Genomic DNA, 25,618 nt, shown 5'->3' with positions numbered 1-25,618 from the left:
TTTGTGAACTTCGCGATCAAAGTCAATTCGCGAAAGTTTCTCTCCGCAAATTGATATCATAATCCTTGCAAAATTTATTTCAAAGATATTTCTGTTCAATTTTAAATCTGCAAAATTCAATCTCCGCGAAAAAGTTTTGAAACAGAAATCACGAAATTTAGTATACGTGGGTTTCAAGATCTTGAAAACGATGTGAGTAAAGTATGATTTACCATCGATTTCAGTAGTCCCACATACCGTTAATTATGATATCATGAAATTCACTCCAAAAGATGATGTCACAATCACCGGAATGTAGAACTTATCAACAGTAAATTGTACTTGACCAACATCATTTTGGGATCTCCAATCCCTTATGTTCATTCGACTAGTTGACCATTGAATAACTGTTACTGGGTACATTGAATTCCAAAACAAAACCTGTTTCTACCACTGTTGGGCACTAAGTCTGTAACAGAAGAAACACGAGATCCCAGAGGGATCTTTGCGCCCACCATTGTATGTTCTATGTTAGTCAAATGAATGATAGATTTTTTTTGTTCTTTTCTCTCTCCTCATTCTAGTTGAATTATCATGCAAACAATCAGATAAAAATATGGACAAAGTCGTTACCGTTCATTTGATGTGTATGGCATATATTTGAAGCATTTGTCAAGAAAGTGCAAAATAAAATTTGATATGTTAATCTTGTAAATTGCAATATAAAACTTCAGGATTCACAAATCATTATTGTAACGATATAAGTTTCAGAGTCAGAAATAATTTGTTACAAAGCATTGTTAACAAATTGGTGGACAACCACAAGGGGTTAACTCCATTGAAATGCTATTTGTCAAATTGACATGCTCTGTCATTCAGAGAATAGACTGGTACTGCAAAGCTCCTTTTAATCAACGGTTACAACACATGAGGGCAGGTTGATATCTAAACACTAACTTGTACGAGCATGTTTGCTGATCTTTAGTATTGTATGTTTCTTTCCATAGCTGGCGGGCACACCAGGTATTTCACACTGTTCACATTATTTTCCAGTGTTTGATAAGTCTGTGATTGTGGGACTGGTCTACATCTTTTTTTCTCCTCCTATATAATAACTTCAGCTGTGCATGCAGGTGGCAGATTTTGGCATCCCTTCAGTTGTTCTCAAGAAATAGCGATAACAAACTTCAACTGCCAAAATCCAAGATGGCTGCCTGGCGGCCACCTTGTTTTTCCGATCAGCCTCAAAATTTGTATTGCACAACTAGGGACCAATGGGAACCTCCATGTGAAATTTGAAAAAATTTCTTCCGTAGTTCTCAAGAAATATCGATAACAAACTTCAACAGCCAAAATCCAAGATGGCTGCCTGAAGGCCATCTTGTTTTTCCAATCAGACTCAAAATCTGTATGGCATAACTAGGGATCAAGAGGACCCTACATGTGAAGTTTGAACAAAATCCCTTCAGCAAATCTCAAGAAATAGCGATAACAAATTTCAACTGCCAAAATTCAAGATGGCTGGCTGGTGCCCATCTTTTTTATCAATCAGCCTCAAAATCTGTATGGCACAAGAAGGGACTAAAGGGACTGTACATGTGAAGTTTGAACCAAATCCCATCAGAAGAAATAGCGATAACCAAGTTCATCTGCCAAACTCCAAGATTGCTGCCTGGTGGCCATTTTGTTCTTTCCATCATTCCCAAAATCTGTATAGCACAGCAAGGGACTAATGGGATTCTTCTTGTGAAGTTTGAACAAAATACCTTCAGTAGTTTCAAGAAAAAGTGATAACAGACTTCAACTGCCAAAATCCAAGATGGCTGCCTGGTGGCCATCTTGTTTTTAGGATCAGCCACAAAATCTGTATGGCACAACAAGGGACCAAGGGAACCATCCATGTGAATTTTGAACAAAATCCCTTCAGTAGTTCTTAAGAAATAGTGATAACAGACTTCAACTGCCAAAATCCAAGATGGCTGCATGGTGGCCATTTTGTTTTCAAGAAATAGCGATAACAAACTTCAACTGCCAAAATCCAAGATGGCTGCTATCTTGTTTTTTTCCGATCAGCCTCAAAATCTGTATGGCACAACTAGGGACCAAGGGTACCCTCCATGTGAAGTTTGAACAAAATCCCTTCAGTAGTTCTCAAGAAATATGGATAACAAACTTCAACTGCCAAAATCAAAGATGGCTGCCTTACGGCCTTCTTGTTTTTCGGATCAGCCACAAAATCTGTATGGCACAACTATGGACCAAGGGAACCCTCCATGTGAAGTTTGAACAAAATCCCTGCTGTAGTTTTTAAGAAATAGTGATAACAAGCATTGTTTACGGACGGACGCCTGACCATGGACGCCGGACCACGGACGCAGGGCAATTTGAATAGCCCACCATGATGGTGGGCTAATAAAATGTAGCTGCCAGAGTGAGGTTCAAACCTTGAACCTCCGAACACTAGTCAGATGCTCTACCAATTTATCTACCTGGTCACCGTTATCGACACAGTCCATATTACAATATTGAGAGATGTAGTATTAATAACAACAATGTATGTTGAGTCTATAATAGTTATTTATTTGATAATAATATATAAACAAAATTCTCTTATCTCAAGCAAATACAATTGTAATTTCAAGCATACCTTTTATGAAACCCATATATATGCTTACAGTGTACAAATATATGCACTGTTGCACCATTCTATACAAACTGAAGTATTTCAGTAAGTTCCTCTCACATAAACTAATTACATCCAAAAAGTTGTGATATTTGTACAAAACCATTAAAAATTGTGATATTTGTACAAAACCATTAAAAACTAAGTTCTTTTAGTACTAATGTACCCAGACATGTAAGTAATACTGTTTGGTGCAATCACAGGCTCCTGATTCTTTTTATACAGAGTGAGACACCCGTATATGTGTAATATTGGATCACATAGTATTACACAAATATAATTATCCATATACATGTGATAAGAATCAAAAGCCTATGGTGCAATGGACTTCAACAATAAACGATGCATTTTGAACAAAATTAGTACAATAATTAAATTGACCTACAAGTAATTGCAATTGTTGTAATTAACAAACATTGAAGAAAATTAATTCAAAATCTTCAAATACTTTCACACATTGTAAGTGCAAATTGTTCAGCATGAACATTTTTTTTTAAATCAGATAAAACAAAAACATGCATTTACAAAAAATCAATTATTTTGATTAGACTGATATTACAGATCTTAATTATAAGTCAGGTTACGGCACAGATTAGACTGATATTACAGATCTTAATTGTAAGTCAGGTTACGGCACAGATTAGACTGATATTACAGATCTTAATTATAAGTCAGGTTACAGCACCAGATACTATAAACCAACTTCTTTTCATGACAACTTAATTTTACGTTTTCTTTCCAAAACACTTTTGCACAACAATTTGAATTTACATTTTTCGAGGTCTATTGTACTTAATATAAAATAACATTTTGCAACAAGTTATTTTCACTAATTCTAATTGCTCATGACACATGAAAATCAGTCTACCATAATTCTCCCTCTATGCTCATGTACAAGCTTTGGGCCATTGGTGGAATATTGTACAATAAAGCAAAGGCATGGTTCAATTACATAAATCAACAACAAACGCCACTTATTTTGCAACCTTTTTTTATCAATACATGTAATATATTAAGTCCACCTAGATACAAAATATATTACAATGACTTCAAACCCTTCAATGAAATGATGTAGTTGTTTTATTCATTTGTTCATCATATCCCATAACTGCAAACTTAATTTACCGTATTCACCCCTGAAATTTCAAAATGGACTGATCCAATCTTTGATTTAGAAGAGTCTTAATGTGTCTTCAAGGGTGAATGAGTTAATAAATACCTGGTTCCTATATAGCTATAATAGCAGGGTATGTATTCCACAGGAGGAACATTTGTCAGGTGATTTAATTATAGCTGATGGGTTGTTTTGAACACATCCTTAAATGACCCTAGCTATTTATAAAAAGAATAAAGAACAATGTATCGGTGAGTATTGTAAAACATTTAATAAATTACTTTTTCTCTGTTGTTGACACAGCCAGATTTACTTATTGTATGGAAATTTATTTATATTTATCCTGTAAATAGACAACAAAGGATGTTACCATAGTAACTGAATTATCGCCTATTGACTCCGACTATTTATAGCCTTTGTCTAACCCACAAGGGATGTCATTATACACTTGGTATAATTTAGCAATGCACATTCATACCGTTATATTTTTCAATATATTTTTTATGAGGACATTGTTGTAGTCAGAAACAAAATCAGGTTTTAATCCTCCAAATACTTAAATCCAAACTGTTAGAACACATTAAGTGGTTAGCATTCATTCATCAACAACATTAAGACAACTTTAAAATAAATATTGATAAAATATCAAACAAGTCAGATAGATATACAGTTCTTATAGCAAGTTACCGCACCAAGTCAAAATGAATAATTCATTTGACAAAATAAGCGCAATATGTGCATTAATAATAATATTAAAAATCTTAAAGTACATAATGTGTTTTATATGTCAAAATAAAAAATTATTAAAGTAAGAAAAGAAAAGAAAAAAATTTAATTTACAGTTGGCAGATAAACATGTACCACATTAATATCTTCATACATTTCAAATTATCAATTTATTCATTAACAATACAAAAGCGCCAAATGCACTGCCACTTCCATCAAATTGTGCCGATTCTGAAATATGAATGAGCTCGAAATGCAATAGGCTTCAATACATACTGCAAACTCATGTCATTTAGTGTTACTGATAACCTGATCCTTGTATACCAACCCCTACCCCTTAACTTTGTATAATGATATTGTGTATTATTCCTTAACTTTGTATATTATTAATATTGTGTATTATTCCTTAAATTGTATGGCAAATATGAGTCAACAATGCAAAAAAAATTAACTGTTACTTAATCTACATAGGAGATTCCACTTTAAAAATCTACAACATGTACAGCAGGTACCGATTACAAAAGTTGTGTAACATATTATGAGTATTCTTCAAACTGGACATCATTGGTAAAATAATAATACATTTTGTATAATAGCGTCAATAGTATGATACAACTTTAAATAAAAAAGTCAATGTGTCAATCGGTGAAACTAGCAGCCGTTCCCATCCACATCCTCTAATACATAATGATGGGGGAGATCAATGTTTTACAGACTTTACTAGTCTGTTACTGAAAGGGCAATAACTCTTGTCAAGTAACAGTAATTAAACACGGCTTTACATCTGCATCCTCGATCTCCAGGAGTAATACCACCAAATGTATGCAAAGAGAGGATAATTATGTAACATACCAAAGCTGGGGCCCGAATCAATGGTCACCCATCCAAAAGTGTGATGTGCTCACTGATGCTTAGCCACAACACATGTGCAGTACCTACACTCATCTGCACTGCTACAAAAGCTAGCTGATGGACTATGGGACTAAAATGCCCATATCCAGATATTGTCACAATAACTAGGTGATTGTAACCCCTGCAGATCGAGGATGATTTACAGACTGTAACTGAGACATAGCTACATACAAGTGACACATACATGTAGAATATAATAAATTACATAAATGTTTAATAAAATAATAATAAAGAACAAACAAAATATTAACTGAAGAAAACAAAGAAACTGTTATATAGTTTTAACATTAAGATTCCATAAATCAGACTATAATTTCACTTTCGTTTGTTCAAACTTTAAGTTTAAGTATTGATGGTGAGTCCTTTAAGAATGAACTAGTTAACTTATCATTGTCACATTGGCCACAAACTTGATTTTAACAGTCAATCCCTGTTGGGGTGACTGTGTTTAATTATTGGATTCTTCTTTTTCCTTGAACATGGAGAAAATATTTTTTCTGAAATTCATCAGTAGCTTACAGATTTCAATATTTCTATCAAGTACTATACATATGTTTTGATTATACTTACTAGATTGACAATGGTCCGTTTATAAATGACACCTGGGTTTGCTATATTAATGATATAATAAAATTCAGGCTACCAAAGGATGGACAATGGACCACTAAAATACATTGTTGGTTATCCAAGCAATCAGCAGAGCATGGTAGATTTTAGACACTGGTATTCAAGGGGGACTGAAATAATGTATTACTCAAATTTTTGATTATCATTTACCGTATTTGCCATTATTAGAACCCCTCCCCCTGTAAGCGCTCCACCCCATGGATTAAACGATGTTTCACAACAGGTGATGCCTCTTATATCAGCATTGTATTCTAACTTGTATTGTTGAAACTTTTTAAAGATGCTCCACTGCTGAAAAATGGTGTGGGTTTTTTTCTATAAAAAACAGGAGCAGACAATTTAGTGTTTTTCTTCTGTAACAAAAGTTACTTACTTTATACCATTATACCACCATTCAACAGTTTGCTTCTAATTTCACTTCAAGAAAAAAATATCAAAAATAATTAATTGTATCCCAAAAAAATTTCTATAGCACTTTGTCTGAAAATCGATATGGACAACTAGACCCCTAGGGGAACCTGCACATGCAATTTGACACAGATGCCTTCAGTACTTTTGAGAAATAGCGGTAACAATCTTTTAATGTCAAAATCCAATATGGCATCCTGTCAGACATCTTGTTCACCGATCGATACCAAAATTCATTATGCATAACTAGACCCCTAGGGGAACCTACATGTGAAATTTGAGAAGAATCCCTTCTGCACTTTCTGAGAAATAGTGGTAACAAACTTTAACTATCAAAATCCAAGATGGCAGCCTGTCGGCCATCTTGTCGACCGATTGGTCCCAAAATACAATATGCACAACAAGTCCCCTAGGGGAACCTACATGTGAAATTTGAGAAAGATCCCTTTAGTACTTTCTGAGAAATAGCGGTAACAAACTTTAACTATCAAAATCCAAGATAGCGGCCATTAAAATTCATCCAGTAGTTTAGGAGAAGCTAATTAATTGTTTAATTGGGCATAACTCTAAAATAGCTGAAGGTATCTTGTTCTGATATATTGAATTATGCACATCTACATTGTGTAAAGATTATTACCACCAATACTTGTTGAAATCCCTCCACTAGCTTAGGAGGAGGAGTCGATTGACTGTTACATATGTAATTGTATCTACAGACAGACAGACAGACAGACAACCTGAATCTAGTATACTTCTCCCTCTCCTAACTTCACTGTAGGGGAGGAGGGAATAAAGAAATCTCTGGAATAGATGTCTAGAGCACCAGAGGTGTCTGGTGTCCGACTTTCTGCAGAAGTCTCTGTCTCTCCCGATTCATACTAGTGGTAAAGGCTTCCTGTTGGTGATATCGAAATACTTTGATAAATGCAAAAATTGTCAGTAGCAGCCAACAAATCCATAACATCCAACCAGCAAACTGCAACACAAAATCATTGAAACAATCGATTAAAAGAAATAAATTGTAGTCTTGTGGAAATGTTTCTCCACTATGGATGTAGAAAATAAAGTAATTTTTGTTCATGTATGATACTTGGTATATGTTTTATACTTGAATTAAATCGTTTGATACTTCAAACTCCAATTCATCTAGCTGTATTGAGTAATAAGAATAGAGAATATGTGGTTAGTATCTTATAATTCAAGATTTATTTTGGTGCTGACATATTAATTTAAATGATCACAAATCACTTACCTGAGCTAAACTGAATTCTGTATAAAAATTACTGGTTTCTATCTGTGTCTGTTTGTCTGTGAACGGAATATAGTCTCCAAACTCACACCTGGAAAGAAAGATTAGGAAATATTCTCACTAGGTTTTTTTTCTTCATTCTCATCTTTTGTTACTTAAAAGTTATAAAACGACACACAAACCAGAGCTGGTGGGCTTGTGGTAATATGTCGGTTAAGATATCTCAACATATTACAACAAGCCATCCACCATCGGGTTGCAAGTTCGAAACCCATGTGGGGCAGATGCCAGGTAATGACCGCTGGTCTGTGGTTTTTTTCAGGTACTATGGTTTTACTCCACCAACAAACCTGGCACTTCCTTACATGACCCATAGGACATTAAACTAATAAGCAAACTAATACACTTTTGGATGGAATTATATTTTTGCTACCTTGTGGGACATGACTATGATCCCTAAATTTGACCAATGAAATAGCAGAATTACTACAGGGTTAAATCAAAATCATTATACAACCTCATATAGGCAAATTTTGAAACCACTGAAATTTAATTTTGTCTTTTTAGTTTAAATTATGAAAATCTTGACATCATAGATAACTTAGCTATATATATGATAACTGTCTATCTCAGACTCTTGCTCTGAAAGTTTGTGACACAATTACTAAATCATTGTTATTTAAGTTATGATATACGTTTTAACTCTGGACATGAAAAATATAGATGTTATCAAGTCACAATTATCTTGCACAAATAGACTAAATACAATACTAATTGTATCTATAACTTTGAATCCATTTATGTATATACATGTAGTTGCTTTTATTCACTGTTACATTTACAACCAGGACTCCTTGTTGGATCTTAGTAGAACGCCGGTGACGTCATTTATTCAATATGTCTTACAGTACTGTGTATCACGTGACATATAACACTATAGCTAAAAGGAAGCTAACTAGTTCAGCTAACATTGGCATGAATATTTCGCCAGAAATTAAATTTTGCTGTATTCTCAGTTAAGCTGCAATGCAATTTACACAAACTAAATACCGGTAAATAAAATCGAGAGAATGAGAAGTAACATATATAAATATTTATAGGTTATTACTGTAAGAAATTAACAAATGCACAAACATTTCTCCTTGCAAATAAACAAGAGGAGACTGCAAAACTTTCTCCCTATAAAATTAAACAACTAGTCTATTATACAATTACCGTATTTTCCCTATTAAGAGCGCCTCCTCTAATAAGGGCGCCACCACGTTTTTTGCTGATAAAAAAGTCAACTAATTCATCAGTACTTTTTTTCAAAACCAACGTTAAAGGTGTCACAGACACCGGGCATTAAATACCACACGAAGTAAATTTGTTTCTGTACTTACCTTTTTATATCCGAGGGGGGAGTTGTCAGCAGTGAACACCAGGTATTGAATCCCACACTGAGTGTGAGAGAGGATGCAAACAGCATCAGGCAAATTACCAGGGACAAAATAGCTGTCACAAAGGCATCAAGCCATGAACTGCAAATTAACATAGAAGTTAATAATCATATGCGCCATACCTGGGGAAAAAATTGACATGTTGTTTTTTCTTCAGTAATCTATTGAAAACCATATTTTATGATTGATTAAGCAGTGAAAATCATTCTTAGGCATGAACAAACATGTTTGATACTTAATAAGCATTTTCAACAAAGCAAAATGTATTCACTGAAATAGTTTTTAATGATTTTAGAATTTAAATAAAAACACATCTGAATAAGTCACTTAACTAATAACTAATATTGCTGTAAAAATGCTAAAGGAAATTGCAGACCACAGCCTGGCTTCTTGATTTGACAATGTGTAATAATTTCATTAATTGCCTTGTGCAGTTATATAACTTTGTAAATATAAGTTAAAACTTCTGCATTGTAAGTATTGTAATTCCCAAAATGTTGGTAATTTTCTAGATATTTAAAATAATGATTTCAAAATATGTATTTCATATTTGTATTTCAAATGTGAACTAAAGACATCTAAATACTTTAAGAAATGTTTTTCAAAGTGGCAGTTGTAGCGTCCATGTAGTACGAGCAGGCATCTATTATCTATATGTATATTTTTATTTTGACACCACAAAAATAACATTTTGTCATGCAGGCAGGACCAATTGTATACTCCGGCGTTAGCAGTGGCAGTGGCTATTACTACATGCCCTCCGCCTCTGGGTTCTGAGTTCAAATCCTATGTGGGGTTATCCAATAATATTAGATCTTGATTATTGAGAAACTTCTGATGGTTTAGACATGATCAAAAGTGTCTCGTCACGCTATACTACATGTCCTCTAACATTGTTGGAGTACTATGTGGGGTAGCTGCAATGATGTAGTTCTGAACAACGGATGGAAGATTTATGACAAATGGTTGTCGTCAGGAGCAGAGTAGAGGCAGGGTATGATTATTCATTCTAGTTGTGGGGCAAGTGGCCACTGGCAGGTTGGACACATGTAAATTTATTGCTATTATAGCGATATATAGCTATAATAGCTATTTACAGCTATACAAAACTAGAGAAAAAACATTTCTGGAGATAAAAATGCTTGCGCTCAAAACCGACTCCTGAAACTTGCAGGGAATGAGTATAAGGATAATTTGAACACTTAATGCAACCACTTTTCGTTCGAAACAATAGAGCAATAATTAACTTAATTATACCTCATCAAAACTGCTTTCTATATGTTTAAATGATCGTTTTAAATAACCATTGCCAGTTTCAGGAGTCGGTTTTGAGCGGAAGCAATTTTATCTTCAAAAATGTTGTTTACCGTCAGTTTTGTATAGCTATAAATAGCTATTATAGCTTTATATCGCTATAATAGCAATAAATTTACATGTGCCCAACCTGACTGGTCAGTGGTTTTCCACTTGGTACTCTGGATTTCCTGCACCAACAAACCCTATATGCGTCAGGCCGTTAACAGGACTTTAAACTTATAAAACCAAACCAGGCCAGTGCTCGGATATCAATCAGGGCCTTAGATGTGTGAAGTTTTTGCTTTTTGTTTTGTTTTGACAAAGTATCCCACTTCTGACACCAGTTGTTACGTTTTCACTCTTTGTGTAACCAAAGTATAAATAAAGTTCAAGTTCAGGTTGTCAGGCACCGCCGAAAAATATTAAACAAAGTCCTTTTATGAGATATGTTTCCATTTATTCAAGTTGTATCAAATCAAGCTAAAGTTCAGGGTTTTCACTCAACAGCAACATCTACATACGTAAACTAATCCTTTTAAACCAACTGTCCGATTTATCTAAACGCACTACAAACTAATCACTAACTACTATCATCTGACTGTCCAATGACTCCAGCTGTATCTCTTGGCTGACTCTCAACTAACTGCCCAACTGCTCGACAAAACTCTAAAGAACTCCAAAGAAATACAGCTATACCTCTCGGCTAACTCCCAACTAACTGCCAACTAACTGCTCGGCAAAACTCCAAAGAACTCCAAAGAACTACAGCTATACCTCTCGGCTAACTCCCAACTAACTGCCCAACTCCAAGTGTCTCCTTCCCTTTTACTGACTCTCATTTACATCTCTATTCTTAGACTACTATTATTAGCTAGATACTCTATTCTAAGGATACTTATTTATAGGATGGCTATGAATACACATGCATACCTAAAATAGGATGGCCCATGAACTCTTTGTGACCCTGGCCAAAATTAGACATAGCACCTAGATACCATAACTAAAGATAGAACAATACTGAATATGCAAATTAAAGACTGACCCATGCAGCAAAACTCCATCTGCTGCTAAAGATAGGCATCGGAATCACCAGAGAGCATAAGTATATAAATAACTCCAAAACGAAGATAAGGAATTCCCCTATCCATTCTTAGCCTAATGACCGACCCTTAATACAGACAGCTCATTAGTTAGGCTCTATATAGATACACAATCATTGACCCCTTTATTTACATATCATCTCCACTACAGTGCCCTAATGTTCTCCCCACCATTACTACATCATTAGTGCTCTCAGACTGACCACAGCCCTTTCTAGTCTACAAATGGCTTGGTTTACAGCTGGCGTTGACCATAACCGCCATCTCTATTTAACCCCTGATCCCCAGTGATGGTGTGCTGACCCAATAACTACAAACTAATTGGACATGCTAATTGTTACACCAAATTAATGACCCTAGTGATCTAATCTACCTGTCATAGAGACTAACAAACTAAAACTACTTAAAACTACAATTATACTCAACCTTTATACACTAAAAACGCCACAGATGTAAGTCATGTCCTTTCTGATATGTGGGTCAAAATGAAAGTAGAAAAAAACTATTGAAATGTAATGTTTTTCTGTCATTTTTTACCTGTCAGTGTCTTTAATCAGATAGGCCGACTCCCAGACGACATAGAACATCGAGATTAGCATGATCGCGACACCCATGAATATATTGAAACTGCAGGCACTTGACGGACCCCAAACAACATCCTCGAGCTCCATCTGGGACGAATTGCCAGCGCTCACCCATTTTCCTTTTGCGTACAGAAGACAGTGTCCACCGAACTCATTTACGTTTACAGAAACGGGTATAAACAACATAAAAGCGACAATGAACGACACAAAGTATGTTGTCACTTGTGACAAAACAAGAATATTGCCGAGTCCCATTTCTATAAATCTGTTGTAAACATCAACCTCACCCTCTAGCACATGACTTGTTTACTTCCGGTTTTCCCAGCATGCATTGCATTATTGATGTCGTCGCTCCAGCAGAAGTAGAACGAAATGGAAGGCATCACAGACGATCAAGGTAATCTAGCTGTAATCAAAATGACAACAGCTTATTTAAAGGTTGCTTCTTGTTTATCGTTTATTTATCTCGAAGGGAATGTTATTATTTTTCGGTGCATCATGAACTAATGTTTATATTACAATGAATATCTCGTCATAACTACTAAGCCATTTACATCTACAACTGGCACTACACCGAAGTAGCGACACATCGTTATTCCTTTATTTCGTATTTTCTTTTGTAAAACGCTTTTCAAAATTATGTAAAATGTCGATTAAGACAAAATATGTCATTTTCCCGTTGGATATCCAGTAAATTATGTGCCAAACAACTGATACGTTAAAAATACATCGAGTAACCAGTTTTGACGAATTATGTTTCGACTGTTTGATTCTCAATACAACACTGTCAACTTCTCAATACAACACTGTCAACAGAAACAAAAGGCGAGACAGTCGGTGCTGAAGAGCCGATGAAGGAGGATACTCCCACTGAAACAACTGAATTAAATACAGAGCTTGAAAAATACTGGAAAGCCGTTCGTGACAACCCTACGGATTTCACAGGATGGACATACCTTCTTCAATATGTGGAACAAGAGGTAGTGATAAAATATAACGGTTTTCATTTAGTTTATTTACCTGGTACTATTAGAAACCTTGAGATGGGTATAATCCATTTTAAACAAAGACATTTGAATGTCCTAATGTTGTATGTAAATTTTTTCATCTGAACATATTTTTTGGTGTTGCATGTAAAATGCAAGAACTTTATATCCTTTTTTTCCACTTTCATGCATAAAGGACCTCGCAACATCCCATTGGGGTAATGCTCAGGCGTTGAAATGCATTTTCTCTGCCTAGAGCTTCATCAACTGAAAATAGCATTTCGTTGCAATATGCATATTTAATATATACATATATGAGTCAAATTATTATCAACATATAGCTGTAGAATCAAATTGTAAATATTGGGTAGAGGTTATTTGACTGGCATTTCACTTGCCTGATAACCATTTCGTGCTACTTCCCCATTAACACAATGTTGTATGGATTGGAGGCAGGGACATAAATGTCATATAGACAGTTCTAAAATTCCTTGAAATTATACTGTTAAAATATATTGTAAAATTCTTTTCCATTGCAGAATAAAATTGAAGCAGCCAGGGAGGCGTATGATGCGTTTTTTGGACATTATCCATATTGTTATGGGTATTGGAAAAAATACGCTGATATGGAAAAGAGGCATGGCAACCTAGAAAAAGCAACCGAGGTATAGTTACATGTTTTAGCTTAGAAATCCTGTCACTGGAAATCAGTTCTATTACAGATAAAAATACACGCATGATGATAAGGAGAGTTAGTAGGGAAAAACTTCAATAGAGATTTATATCTGAAATGGATATCCCCAATTGATTGAACTTTTTCAACACTAAATTTGAACCATTGTGCCACGTGAAGGTTTCATTCACAAAAAAGTTATCAACACAACAGTTCATAATGAAGGCCACATTGATTTGCAACAGTATCAAAAAGTAGGGCTTGAAAACAGTGTTGGGTAGAGGCTTTGCGAAGTGCCTTGTACTGTAGAATGTTGGCTACTCTTCTCCATCTTGACAAGTCTACCTGTCACTCCGGAGTCTAAACCAGCTAGGCCGAAAATTGCCTCTCGAGGACACGATGTGGAACAGTTGATCTGATAATATACAATTAGCATTGCCATACCAAGGACATGCAAGAAGACATTGGAAACAAAAGAAAAACCAGAATCAGAAAGATTAAAGTACAATTTAGAACATTTTACTTGAATCTCTAGCTTTACCAATGATGAACATAAAGATACCCCAAGACACAAAGCAGCTAGAAATCAAATGAAAACAAATGACATTATGTATTTGGAAAGCAGTAACATCAACTCCATACAGCAAATATCATTTAATGCTATACAACATCTGCTCCTAAGAAATTCATGTGATGCTGTAGTATGGTAAGATTGTCTGTCTAAGGCTGTCTACAACATATGGATTTTATATAAGTATTGGGTAAAACATATGTAGTATAATTTTGTGTATACAATATGAAACCTGCATTGATTGATGGATATAATACCTTGTCTTCTGCTTGAGGTAAACGGTTAGGTAATGAATTATTTGTAGATCTATCATATTAGGATTATCATGTATGGTATAAATAGAAATTTCTTTAACCCCTCATAACTTAATTCAAAAACAATTACAGAAAATAATTACAATATTGTTTGTATATATGAAAGCTTACTAATTTGTTGCAGAGTAGAAGCTGAAGTTGAAGGCTAGGTATTGAAATAAGCATCATATTGCTTGGGTAAAAAAGGCAGACCATTGACAGTGATGTTTTTTTATTGCAGGCATAAAGTTATCAAGACTTTGTCAGTATTTTATACTGTAATTTCCTGTGCATTACCTGTGTTATACTTATACTGTGTTCCTTAACAGGTGTTATATTTGTCAAACCAAAAATTTTAAACGTTCTGTTTTTAATTAAATTGAAAATGGTTAACAAAATATAAATTACAGACAGCAGAATGCATTTATTTCAAATGTTGTCAACGATTCTGCAGCTAACGTGCATTTAGCTTCTAGATCTCCTGGTGTAAGATTGGTATACTGATGGCAATATGCATAAAATTACAGTAAGCTGATGAAGTAGGATTGTTTTATTTCCCCCATATGTTTTTGGCCCTTTGTTCATGAGGGATCTTACAATCTCTTCCTAGTTGCTCATCCCAAGCTAGGAACCCAAGACGTCAGCTTGAAGGGGAAACATCATCACCACAGCAGAAGAGAAACACAAAAGTTTGTACATCGCGTTGACATGCACAGGAATTATTTCCGATGGTAATGCCGCGAATCACTGTTGGTTTTGTTGATTTACTGTTGAATGTGTTGCCGGATTAGATTTGGATTTAAAAAAGGGAATTTATCAAGTAGTAATTGTGTGTTTATCCCTGCAGGTGTTTGACAAAGGTGTTGTGGCGATTCCACTGAGCATTGAGTTGTGGCTACATTATATCAACTTCTATATTGGAGAGTACACCAGCACAGAACAGGGGGAATCCGACATCAGGAAGTGAGTTATCTCAAGTACTTTCAAAAATAGTAGTGAGAAAAAAAATTGCTTAGGTTTAAAAGATGATATCACTTACAGATGCTCCACCGCTGAAGCTTGGTATATTTTCTCTGTCAAAAGCAGGAGCAGACGAAAAAGTATTTTTCTTCAGTTCAAAAGTTACTTACTTTACACCATTACCACCGTTGAAAAGTTTGAGCTGCTAATTTAATTTCAAGATAGAAAAAAAAAAATTAATTGCATAATGAAAAAAAAATCCACGACACTATGTCTTATATGGAATGTTGTACAGATTGCACATGCACCAAAAATAGAATAAACTACTTGATATTATTTTTTGTGTTAGTTAGACATGTATATGTATACACAATTAAACACTAATTATTGTTAAAATGATGAGTATCGTTTATGCTCTGTCGACGTTGGAGCGTCTTTAAAGGCCCATTACCTTTCCGGAGCAAAATATAAATGTTTCTTAAAAAAACATTAATAACATCAGAAAATGCGTACCGATGACCTAGAATAAGGTCACGACACCAAACATATGCAAGATTTCCTGCGAATATATGAAAACAGTGGAGAGTCAATTCGCTGTATTGCCGTCTGGCGCAGTGATAGTCAACTACCGCCCGGTATTTAGGACGACGGCGGGAAACATAATACGACCCGCGTTATGAAAATAAACATATTATTTATTTTAATCAAATCGTTCAGAAGGTGATAATAAATGTTGTATTAACAGAAAGTTAATGATTTTTGCGACTCTACAAAATTATCGATCTTGTTTTACATTCGCATTAAAAAAATTTAAAGCGTTTCGGAAAGGTAGTGGGCCTTTAATGTTAAAACAAGATGCAGATGCTGTAATAAATCTCTTAAAATGACTTGTGTTGTTAAGGTTGTATGAACGAGCGCTATCATCAGCAGGCCATGATTTCCGATCGGACAAACTCTGGGACTCGTACATCAGCTGGGAGAAGGATTTGGTGCGAGTGACAGAACTCTACCACCGACTGTTAGCCATTCCAACACAGCTGTACAGTCACCACTTTGACAAGTAAGAGCAGGAATAGTTCAGTACACCGATTACCCAAAATCATCTCTTTAAACTGTTAAACCTGGGTCTGCTGAAGCCCATCTAGTCAATACTTCAATTCAGCTAAATTTACCACTTTGCGAACATGAAATTCACAATGATTGACTTCGACCTTCATGTTAAAGTAGAAATATTTTTCATGAATAACAGTTTAGTGTGATATTTGAAGACAGTTGTATTGTGAAATATGTGTTATGGATGTATGACTTCTCTATGTTCAGCAGCACATTGGAAATCTTGTTCATGTAAAAGTATCTATCAGTCGACTTCTCTCCAAATCTTTCAGCCAACAGTTTGGTATCAATTACATTCTTTATGTATTTGCTATTACAGCTTCAAACAGCATGTTTATATGCATAATCCAAAGGAAATTTTGAGTCTTGATGACTTCCTGAAGATGCGACAAGATGTAGTTGCCAAATCGACGACACCCGATGAGGAAGATGAAGATGCTGTGCCCTCGGGAGATGTTGCTCCTCCTGGGGAGGAAGATGTTCCCCCTGGCATGGAGACTGATGGAAAGGTGAGACTTATCTATAGACCATTCTTTTATTATTATTTTTTTTTTTTTTAGAAGTAGCTGAAGGAAAGGTGGTATTGGTGTACAAGTCAATGTTGAGTTAATAAAGCTTGACTTGGTTTAAAAAATGTCCCTTGTCACACCTACCATGTTAAGTAAGGTGTGGACTCCATCTCCTCCATACACAGTGTAGTACATTTTGACCATCAGAGTTAGGTGTTTAAATGTCTAATAAATTTATTTCTAATTTGAAATGGTGATTTAACTACTTTTTCAGGGAAATGAAGCAGAAATAAACAAGATTAAGGAGAGAATTATACAGATTCAGGAGGAAACATTCAAAAAGACAGAGGAGGAAGTCAGCAAGCGGTGGAATTATGAAGAGGCAGTAAGTGAAAGTTGATCCTAGGAGAAAGGGTTTAATGCCTAAGGTGGCCTCCTCTGTATGCCACATGTTATATGTGAAAATGTCCATGTTTTGGGAGGTTGTAGTAACTTTTGTCTCGTCTGTATTTAGAACTAATGAATGGAAATAATGGCTGAAACCCAGATACAACATTAGGCATTTGTGAAACAAGATTACGTATGGTGTATTTAATGTTATGGTAAAAATATTTGAATATTTGAGAAAACCATATTCATTTCTAAACATTGGAATATTGTAATTCATATAACATTTTAGAAAGATGTAATCCTATATCGAGATTTTTGTATATAGATAAAGAGACCATACTTCCATGTGAAACCTTTGGAGCGATCACAGCTGAAGAACTGGAGGGAATATTTAGACTACGAAATGCAGAATGGTGACTACAAAAGGGTTGTGACTCTGTTTGAGCGGTGTATGATTGCTAGTGCCCTCTACGAAGATTTCTGGATGAAGGTACTGGGAAAGTTTTAAGTGTAGTTTAAGCACACAACATAATCAGATTCAGTGGTTCAAAATCAGTTAATTAGCACACAACATAATCAGATTCAGTGGTTCAAAATCAGTTAATTAGCACACAACATAATCAGATTCAGTGGTTCAAAATCAGTTAATTAGCACACAACATAATCAGATTCAGTGGTTCAAAATCAGTTAATTTATCACAGTTATCATTCCGGCTTTAGATAGTTTTAATCAAGAGTTTTATAGATAGTTTTAATCAAGGGGTATTTTAGTTTTAATCAAAGAATTGCTCAGGATAAAAATTAAATGTCAATAGGTGAACTAATGTAGGACCTACAGACAATTTTTAATGTAGGACCTACAGACAATTTTATTTTTAGCCCACCATCATCAGATGGTGGGCTATTCAAATCGCCTTTCGTCCGTGGTCCGTCGTCCGTCCGTCCGTCCGTCCGTCCGTCCGTTAACAATTCTTGTTACCGCTACTTCTCAGAAAGTACTAAAGGGATCTTTTTCAAATTTCATATGTAGGTTCCCCTAGGGCCCTAGTTGTGCATATTGCATTTTGGGACCAATTGGTCAACAAGATGGCCGCCAGGCAGCCATCTTGGATTTTGATAGTTTAAGTTTGTTACCGCTATTTCTCAAAAAGCAATGAAGGGATCTTTCTCAAATTTCATATGTAGGTTCTCCTGGAGCCCTAGTTGTGCATATTGCATTTTTGGACTGATCGGTCAACAAGATGGCCGCGAGGCAACCATCTTGGATTTTGATAGTTAAAGTTTGTTACCGCTATTTCTCTGAAAGTACTAAAGGGATCTGTCTCAAATTTCATGTGCAGGTTCCCCTAGGGCCCTAGTTGTGCATATTGCATTTTGGGACTGATAGGTCAACAAAATGGCTGCCAGGCAGCCATCTTGGATTTTGATAGTTAAAGTTTGTTACCGCTATTTCTCAGAAAGATCTAAAGGGATCTTTCTCAAATTTCATATGTAGGTTGCCCTAGGGCCCTATTTGTGCATATTGCATTTTGGGACAAATCGGTCAACAAGATGGCCGCCAGTCAGCCATCTTGGATTTCGACAATTGAAGTTTGTTACCGCTATTTCTCAGAAAGTTATGAATGGATCTGTCTCAAATTTCATATGTAGGTTCCCCAGGAGCCCTAGTTGTGCATATTGCATTTTGGGACCGATCGGCCAACAAGATGGCTGCCAGGCAGCCATCTTGGATTTTGATAGTTAAAGTTTGTTACCGCTATTTCTCAGAAAGTAATGAAGGGATATGTCTCAAATTTCATGTGCATGTTCCCCTAGAGATCTTGTTGTGCATACAGCATTTTCGGACTGATCAGTGAACAAGATGGCCGACAGGCCGCCATCTTGGATTTTGATAGTTGAAATTTGTTACCGCAATTTCTTAGAAAGTACTGAAAGGTTCTGTCTCAGATTGTATTTGTAGGTTCCTCTAGGTCCCTAGTTGTGCATATTGCATATTGGGACCGATCGGTGAACAAGATGGCTGACAGGCAGCCGTCTTGGATTTTGGTAATTGAAGATTTATTACCACTATTTCTCAGAAAGCACTGAAATAATCTGTCTCAAATTTTATGTGCAGGTTCCCCTAGGTCCCTAGTTGTGCATATTGCATTTTCAGACCATTCGGTGGAAAAGATGGCCGATAGGCCGCCATCTTGGAATTTGATTATTGAAGTTTGTTACTGCTATTTCTCTGAAAGTACTGAAACGATCTGTCCCAAATTTCATATTTAGGTTCCCCTAGGACCTTAGTTGTGCATATATATTGCATTTTGGGACCAATTGCTGAACAAGATGGCCAACAGGTAGCCATCTTGGATTTTGATAATTGAAGTTTGTTATTGCCATATATCTCAGTAGGTAATGAAAGGAACTTTCTCAAATTTTATATGAAGTTTGTAGTAAAAGTTTGAAAAGCAGAGAAAAGATCAATCTTTCCATTGTCAGACGTAGATCATTCTTTGGTGGGCGCCAAGATCCCTCTGGGATCTCTTGTTGTTGATAGTCATTAAAGATGTTGCATAATGCTTTCTGTATATTGCAGTATGCGAAGTATATGGAGGACCACGGGGCAGAAGGTGTCCGTAGTGTTTATACACGAGCCTGTAAAATACATTTACCCAAAAAACCCTACATACACCTGGCATGGGCAGCATTTGAAGAGCGCCAAGGTAACCATTTGTTGCTATCACAAATTCAAGGATGAAGTAGGGAACATATTTGTTTTACTCTCATTTATTCTAATGTCAGGTTTCTAACAGTATTGTATGGGAATAATACATCCACCATCTTTGATATACATTTTAAGTTTCTTCTCCAGTTGCACTTTTTACCTGATTATCTAACAGCAGACACCTTACATAAATCCCTACATTGTTTTACCACAGGAAACCATTCTGGTGCCTGGGAGATACTGGCTAACCTGGACAAGGTCGTGCCTGGCTTGGTGATGGTGTCAATGAGGCGTATCAGTCTGGAGAGAAGGACAGGCAGTAAAGAGGACGCCGAGGCACTGTTCCGCGACTACATCGAAAATGCATCACAACCAGAAATTGGCTCCTACTTTTCTATCAAATATGCACGTTACCTTTTCAAGGTAATTTTTTTTAAACAGTTGCCACAGCATCCATGACAGTCGGTCTTGGTTTGTTTTGATTTTGTTTTGCCACTTACTGAACAGTCAAGGCCATTTATGATTTAAGCGCACACCTGTCATAAATTCCTTTTGATTTGTTGAAATAAAGTCTTAGTTACTGAATAAATTATCTCCAAAGTTACCAGGATGTAAATATTATAATTTGGAGTCTATGGTGACTTACATAACTGATGTATGGTTTATTTCAGATTTGTGGAGAGCGAGAGCAAGCCAGAAAAGTATTAACTGATGCTATTGAAAAAGATAAGGTACGTTTGATAAGAATAAACCCTATAATTTCTTATTGACTTTTAGGTCACCATGGCTTGGCTGACCGATCAGCTGTCATCTTGCTTGTTACAATAACACAACTTCATCAGTTGTGGCCTACACTTCAATAACTGAACAGGAGACTCAGCATTGAGTAATACTTGTGTATTTCAGGGCAAAAACATCTTTCATGACACCAATATAAATGACCGCTTTTAGCGGTTCAGAAGGATTTCCCTATCACCATGATTACCTATTTCATGATTGCTTATTTCAAAGCTGATTTATTTTCAAATCTGATTAATGTTTGTTTAATAGATATACCTTGATTATTATACTGTGTCTGTATATCACTACCATGTTCTCAAAATGTGGCTCTTTGGACTCAACCACCATATACACTCTGCTGGTTTTATTTATAAAGTATTGTGTAAGCTGTAAAAGCTGAAGTGTGTTGATGTCTATAAGAGTATTTAATCAGACATTTTGGCTATTTACATTGTAGGGCAATCTGAAGTTATACCTTCAACTGATTGACCTAGAATACCAGAACTATCCTGTCGAGGAGGACAAGATCATTGATGTGTTTTCATTGATCTTAGAGTGTGAAAACTTCCCCTTAGAAACCAAAGTTAAAATGTCACAGAGAAAACTAGAGTTTCTTGAAGATTTTGGAGGAACAATAGGAAAGTAAGTATTAACTGTAGTAGCTGTCCTATCTTAGAATGGTACATTTATTGACAAGCCATGGCAATCCTATAACCCTAATTATTAACACAGGAAAATTATTACTAACGCTACTTGATACTTTTCATCAGAAGACTGCGATTGTGGGGTCATTAGTTTAGCTAAAATAAAGCAGGGGTTTGACCCTGATATAGGGATAGCTTTTGTATACTAGGTTATATGCACTGACCAGTGACATTTTTAGTGCATTTGGGGCTGAATAAAGGCCCCTCCCCCTTGAGAAACTCTGCTGTATATTCTTTATTTCATTTGAATATTTTTCCGAAACCTAGAAATATAATATAATAAAGTCTTTTAGCGTCATAAACATATTTTATGGAAGGAAATATACTTTTGAAAGGTACATGTCTCTGAAGTTATTCAATTTAAAAACCGGTGCTGACCATGTTCAGTTAAATATGCCTTTGTGACCATATCTGTGAAAAAAGACCACCTGCTTAATAAGACCACTTTATAAGGTCCCAAATGACCTTTTATAACATAATTTGACCTGTGTATAAAGACCACTTAGCTATAAAGATCACTTTTTCATCATTCTTAGGTAATCTTCAATCATAGGCAGGGTTGACTGTATGTGAGTAATACCGTATTCGACCCAATAAGCGCCCATGTCCCTATAAGTGCCCCTCCCCAATTTCGAGGCCTCAATTTCAATTGTCTAGACATAAATAAAGACCAAAACTACACTCAACAGTATAGATTTGCAATAATTTCGTCTTATTAGCACCTTTTCATATATTTTTTTCAATTTTTTAAGCGCCCTGGGCGCTTATTGGGTCGAATACGGTAATTGATTTACTTGGTATATGGTTTACCTTATTCTGGTAGTGTCAAGAAGATTTCGTGACCAACTAGGAATATTGTTACAATTTTCAGACTAAAAGAAGCCTATGATGAACATCAGAAGCTAATGAAAGATCTACATGTCGAGCGTAAAAAAAGACCTCATGAAACCTCAGGTCATTCCCAGTGAGTAATTCACATGCTGTTTTGTATGTCTTACTTGTTAACATTAATTAACACAAAAACTCATAAAGGCATTATCAAGTCATAACAATTACTATTTTTACTTAAAGATGCTCCACCGCTGACAAATGGTATTTTTTCACTATCAAAAACAGGAGCCGACGATTTTGTATTTTTCTTCAGTTACAAAAGTTACTTACTTTACACCATTACCACCATTGAAAAGTTTGAGCTTCTTATTTAACTTAAAGTTTAAAATATGAAAAATAATTAATTGCATCCCGAAAAAATTCCGTGGCACTATATCCTATATGGAATGAAGTACTGATTGCGCATGCACCAAAGGCGAAATAAATCATTTCATATTATTTTTTGTGTTAATTAGGCATATATATACACGATTAAACACCAATTATTGTTCAAATTATGAATATCATTTATACTCTGTCGGCGGTGGAGCATCTTTAAGTCATCTTAAATGGGGGGGGGGGGGGGGGGGGTTTCTGTGAAAAGAAAATATTTGGAAAATTTTTTTTTTACCTTATTTTCTTCTTTAAGATATCATTTGTCATAGGACGATCTGTGTATACACAACATATGTAATATATATTCATTCTGCATAAGTGGTAATTGTTTCACAATCAAATGAAAATAAACTTTATTTTCCAGCGAGGAACCTTCAGAGAAAAGAAGTAAACCCGACTCAGTACAGAACGGAGCTGGGGATATGAGTGGGGCCCATGATAGCAGCCATAACTATCCTTATAACCACTGGGGAGGATATCAGGTAGGCTAACTTATATGGTTCTAGCACTGCTAAATAACTGAAAGGGTAATATGGCACAAAAAAGTATCTGGGAATTTGGGGTCATGTAGTCCAAAATATTTATTTTTATTAAGAGACTGTCGTTAGATCTGAGTGAATATTGTTGTTTAGGTTATGAGTGGGTATTGAATAAAATGACACATCTGTGGGAGTATTTTCAGGATACTGAAGACGGACAGCAAACGTTATCAGTATTTTTTACATATGTACAATACTACATAGTATTCTAAAACTACATGGTATTTCAAAGAGTCCTACAAGCCCCATCAGCATTTTGTTTGCAGATGTTATTTGTCAAGATTCAATATACCTAATATGAAGTGACATGTTTGTTTCAGAACTCTGGGTACAACTATGGGCCTCAGTGGGGTGGGCACTACGGTGGAGGCTATCATCATGGCAACTACCACCACCAGTCCTGACGAGGAAACACACTCACACACAGTTTGGGACCATTTGTCCAAGTAATTCTGATTTGGCTCGGTACAAATTTGAGCCACGTTGATGAATTCTGGAAACAGTGCATTATTCCTTCCGGTGGATTGGAAATGATTGTTAATGATTGTGTTAAGTTAATCTCTCGCCTTACACCGTTTAAGTTTCATCAATGGTGTAATGATTGTTGTGAACTTATGTGGAGCTCAGCCTCGCGTTGGGCGTTAATGACTTTGTGATTTGTGTATACTTAGTGCCATCAAAAATCTGTCATCACGATAGAGAAAATAATGATCGGTGTTTATGCCAAAAATCTTACGATACCTTACAGGATGGTAATTATATGTTTGATCAGAAGTAAGTTTGCTATTTTGAAAAGAATTTGCAAGTATTTGAACCGTCATCAAATGACTAGTTTTTGAAAATCATTTTGTCTGATGTATCATTTTGTGTAAATTTCATTACTATTTCTACATCAGTTATATGTTTCTATGTAGAAGATCTTCTGTCTTCAGAGATCTCGAGAGTATCAATTATTTGTTGAAGAAAATGTTTTATTTAGGTGGATGTCTATATTTGGAAACATAACTGAGGATATTATTATTAATAGTGCTGAATTGTCTGAAATTGGAGAAAATGAAAACTTGTTAATGCATATATTAATACACTAAAAAAATCTATTTTGTGTTTGTTAGTTTATAACACGCTACATAATCGCCAACTATAAATGTGGGTCTTGTGTGCCTTTTTAAATAGAAGTCAATCAGTTCTCCAATTTGAGATATTTGAAGAACACAAGCAACATATTGATAACATGTTCCAAATGTACAATGAGCCAAGTCTCGGATGAAGCTGGAAAATTATTTGAAAATTAATGGAATTTCAAGGGATCCGTGATCCTGAGGATCAACGCACTTACCTATGGATGGACTGTTGGTCTTACGAAATAGGGACTTTTCTGCTTTTAATTCCTAATCTGATCTTATTTTTTAGCCCTGTTGATGGTGGGCTATTCAAATCGCTTTTTGTCCGTGGTCCGTCGTCCGTCCGTCCGTATTTCTCAGAAAGTACCGTACAGAAGTGATGTTTCTCAAATTTCATATGTAGGTTCCCCTAGGGCCCTTGTTGTGCATATTGTATTTTGGGACCAATCGGTCAACAAAATGGCCGCCAGGCAGCCATCTTGGATTTTGACAATTGAAGTTTGTTACCACTATTTCTCAGAAAGTACTCAAGGGATCTGTATCAAATTGCATGTTCAGGTTCCCCTAGGGGTCTAGCTGTGCATATTGCATTTTCGGACCGATCGGTGAACAAGATGGCTGACAGGACGCCATCTTGGATTTTGATAGTTGAAGCTTGTTACCACTATTTCTTAGAAATTACTGAAGAGATCTGTATCAAATTTCATGTGCAGGTTCCCCTAGGTCCCTGGTTATGCATATTACATTTTGGTACCGATCGGTGAACAAGATGGCCGACAGGACGCCATCTTGGATTTTGACAATTGAAGTTTTTTTTCCGCTATGTCTCAGAATGTACTGAAGGGATCTGTCTCAAATTGTATGTGCAGGTTCTTCTAGGGGTCTA

The 25,618-nt window shown here is 35.7% G+C and overlaps 2 protein-coding genes across 4 annotated transcripts; one reads left to right on the top strand and one right to left on the bottom strand.

Moving 5' to 3' along the window:
- Nucleotides 1–2,538: 2,538 nt before the first annotated feature.
- Nucleotides 2,539–12,372, bottom strand: LOC138317318 (transmembrane protein 179-like). Its single transcript, XM_069258895.1, has 4 exons — nt 12,071–12,372; nt 9,081–9,218; nt 7,702–7,789; nt 2,539–7,425 (listed from the first exon to the last, which is right to left on the bottom strand). The coding sequence occupies exons 1-4, from the start codon at nt 12,370–12,372 to the stop codon at nt 7,264–7,266; spliced, it is 690 nt and encodes a 229-aa protein (XP_069114996.1). The 3' UTR covers nt 2,539–7,263.
- LOC138317315 (pre-mRNA-processing factor 39-like) lies at nt 12,360–24,708 on the top strand. 3 transcript variants are annotated; one of them, XM_069258890.1, is made up of 15 exons: nt 12,360–12,514; nt 12,934–13,097; nt 13,643–13,768; nt 15,488–15,603; nt 16,502–16,660; nt 17,033–17,222; nt 17,497–17,607; nt 17,938–18,102; nt 20,194–20,320; nt 20,537–20,745; nt 20,994–21,053; nt 21,560–21,744; nt 22,678–22,770; nt 23,437–23,554; nt 23,932–24,708. In XM_069258890.1, exons 1-15 carry the CDS (start codon nt 12,490–12,492, stop codon nt 24,013–24,015), a joined length of 1,932 nt encoding a protein of 643 aa, XP_069114991.1. In that variant the 5' UTR covers nt 12,360–12,489; the 3' UTR covers nt 24,016–24,708. The 3 variants fall into 3 exon arrangements, with proteins under 3 accessions (XP_069114991.1, XP_069114992.1, XP_069114993.1); XM_069258891.1 differs by lacking the exon at nt 12,360–12,514 and having other exon boundaries at nt 13,075–13,097; nt 13,643–15,371; XM_069258892.1 differs by lacking the exons at nt 12,360–12,514; nt 12,934–13,097 and adding an exon at nt 15,251–15,371.
- Nucleotides 24,709–25,618: the final 910 nt, after the last annotated feature.

The sequence above is a fragment of the Argopecten irradians genome, chromosome 3 (assembly GCF_041381155.1).
Source record: "Argopecten irradians isolate NY chromosome 3, Ai_NY, whole genome shotgun sequence".
Lineage (NCBI taxonomy): Eukaryota > Metazoa > Mollusca > Bivalvia > Pectinida > Pectinidae > Argopecten > Argopecten irradians.
This window is presented reverse-complemented; position numbering and strand designations above follow the sequence as displayed.

Coding starts and splice junctions, on each gene's coding strand:
- LOC138317318 (XM_069258895.1), bottom strand. CDS start 12,372: ATGGGACTCGGCAATATTCTTGTTTTGTCACAAGTGACAACATACTTT. Junction 9,219..12,070: donor CTGATTAAAGACACTGACAG/GTAAAAAATGAC, acceptor GTTAATTTGCAG/TTCATGGCTTGATGCCTTTG. Junction 7,426..7,701: donor CAGAATTCAGTTTAGCTCAG/GTAAGTGATTTG, acceptor TTTGTGTTGCAG/TTTGCTGGTTGGATGTTATG.
- LOC138317315 (XM_069258890.1), top strand. CDS start 12,490: ATGGAAGGCATCACAGACGATCAAG. Junction 13,098..13,642: donor TTCAATATGTGGAACAAGAG/GTAGTGATAAAA, acceptor TTTCCATTGCAG/AATAAAATTGAAGCAGCCAG. Junction 17,223..17,496: donor GCATGGAGACTGATGGAAAG/GTGAGACTTATC, acceptor CTACTTTTTCAG/GGAAATGAAGCAGAAATAAA.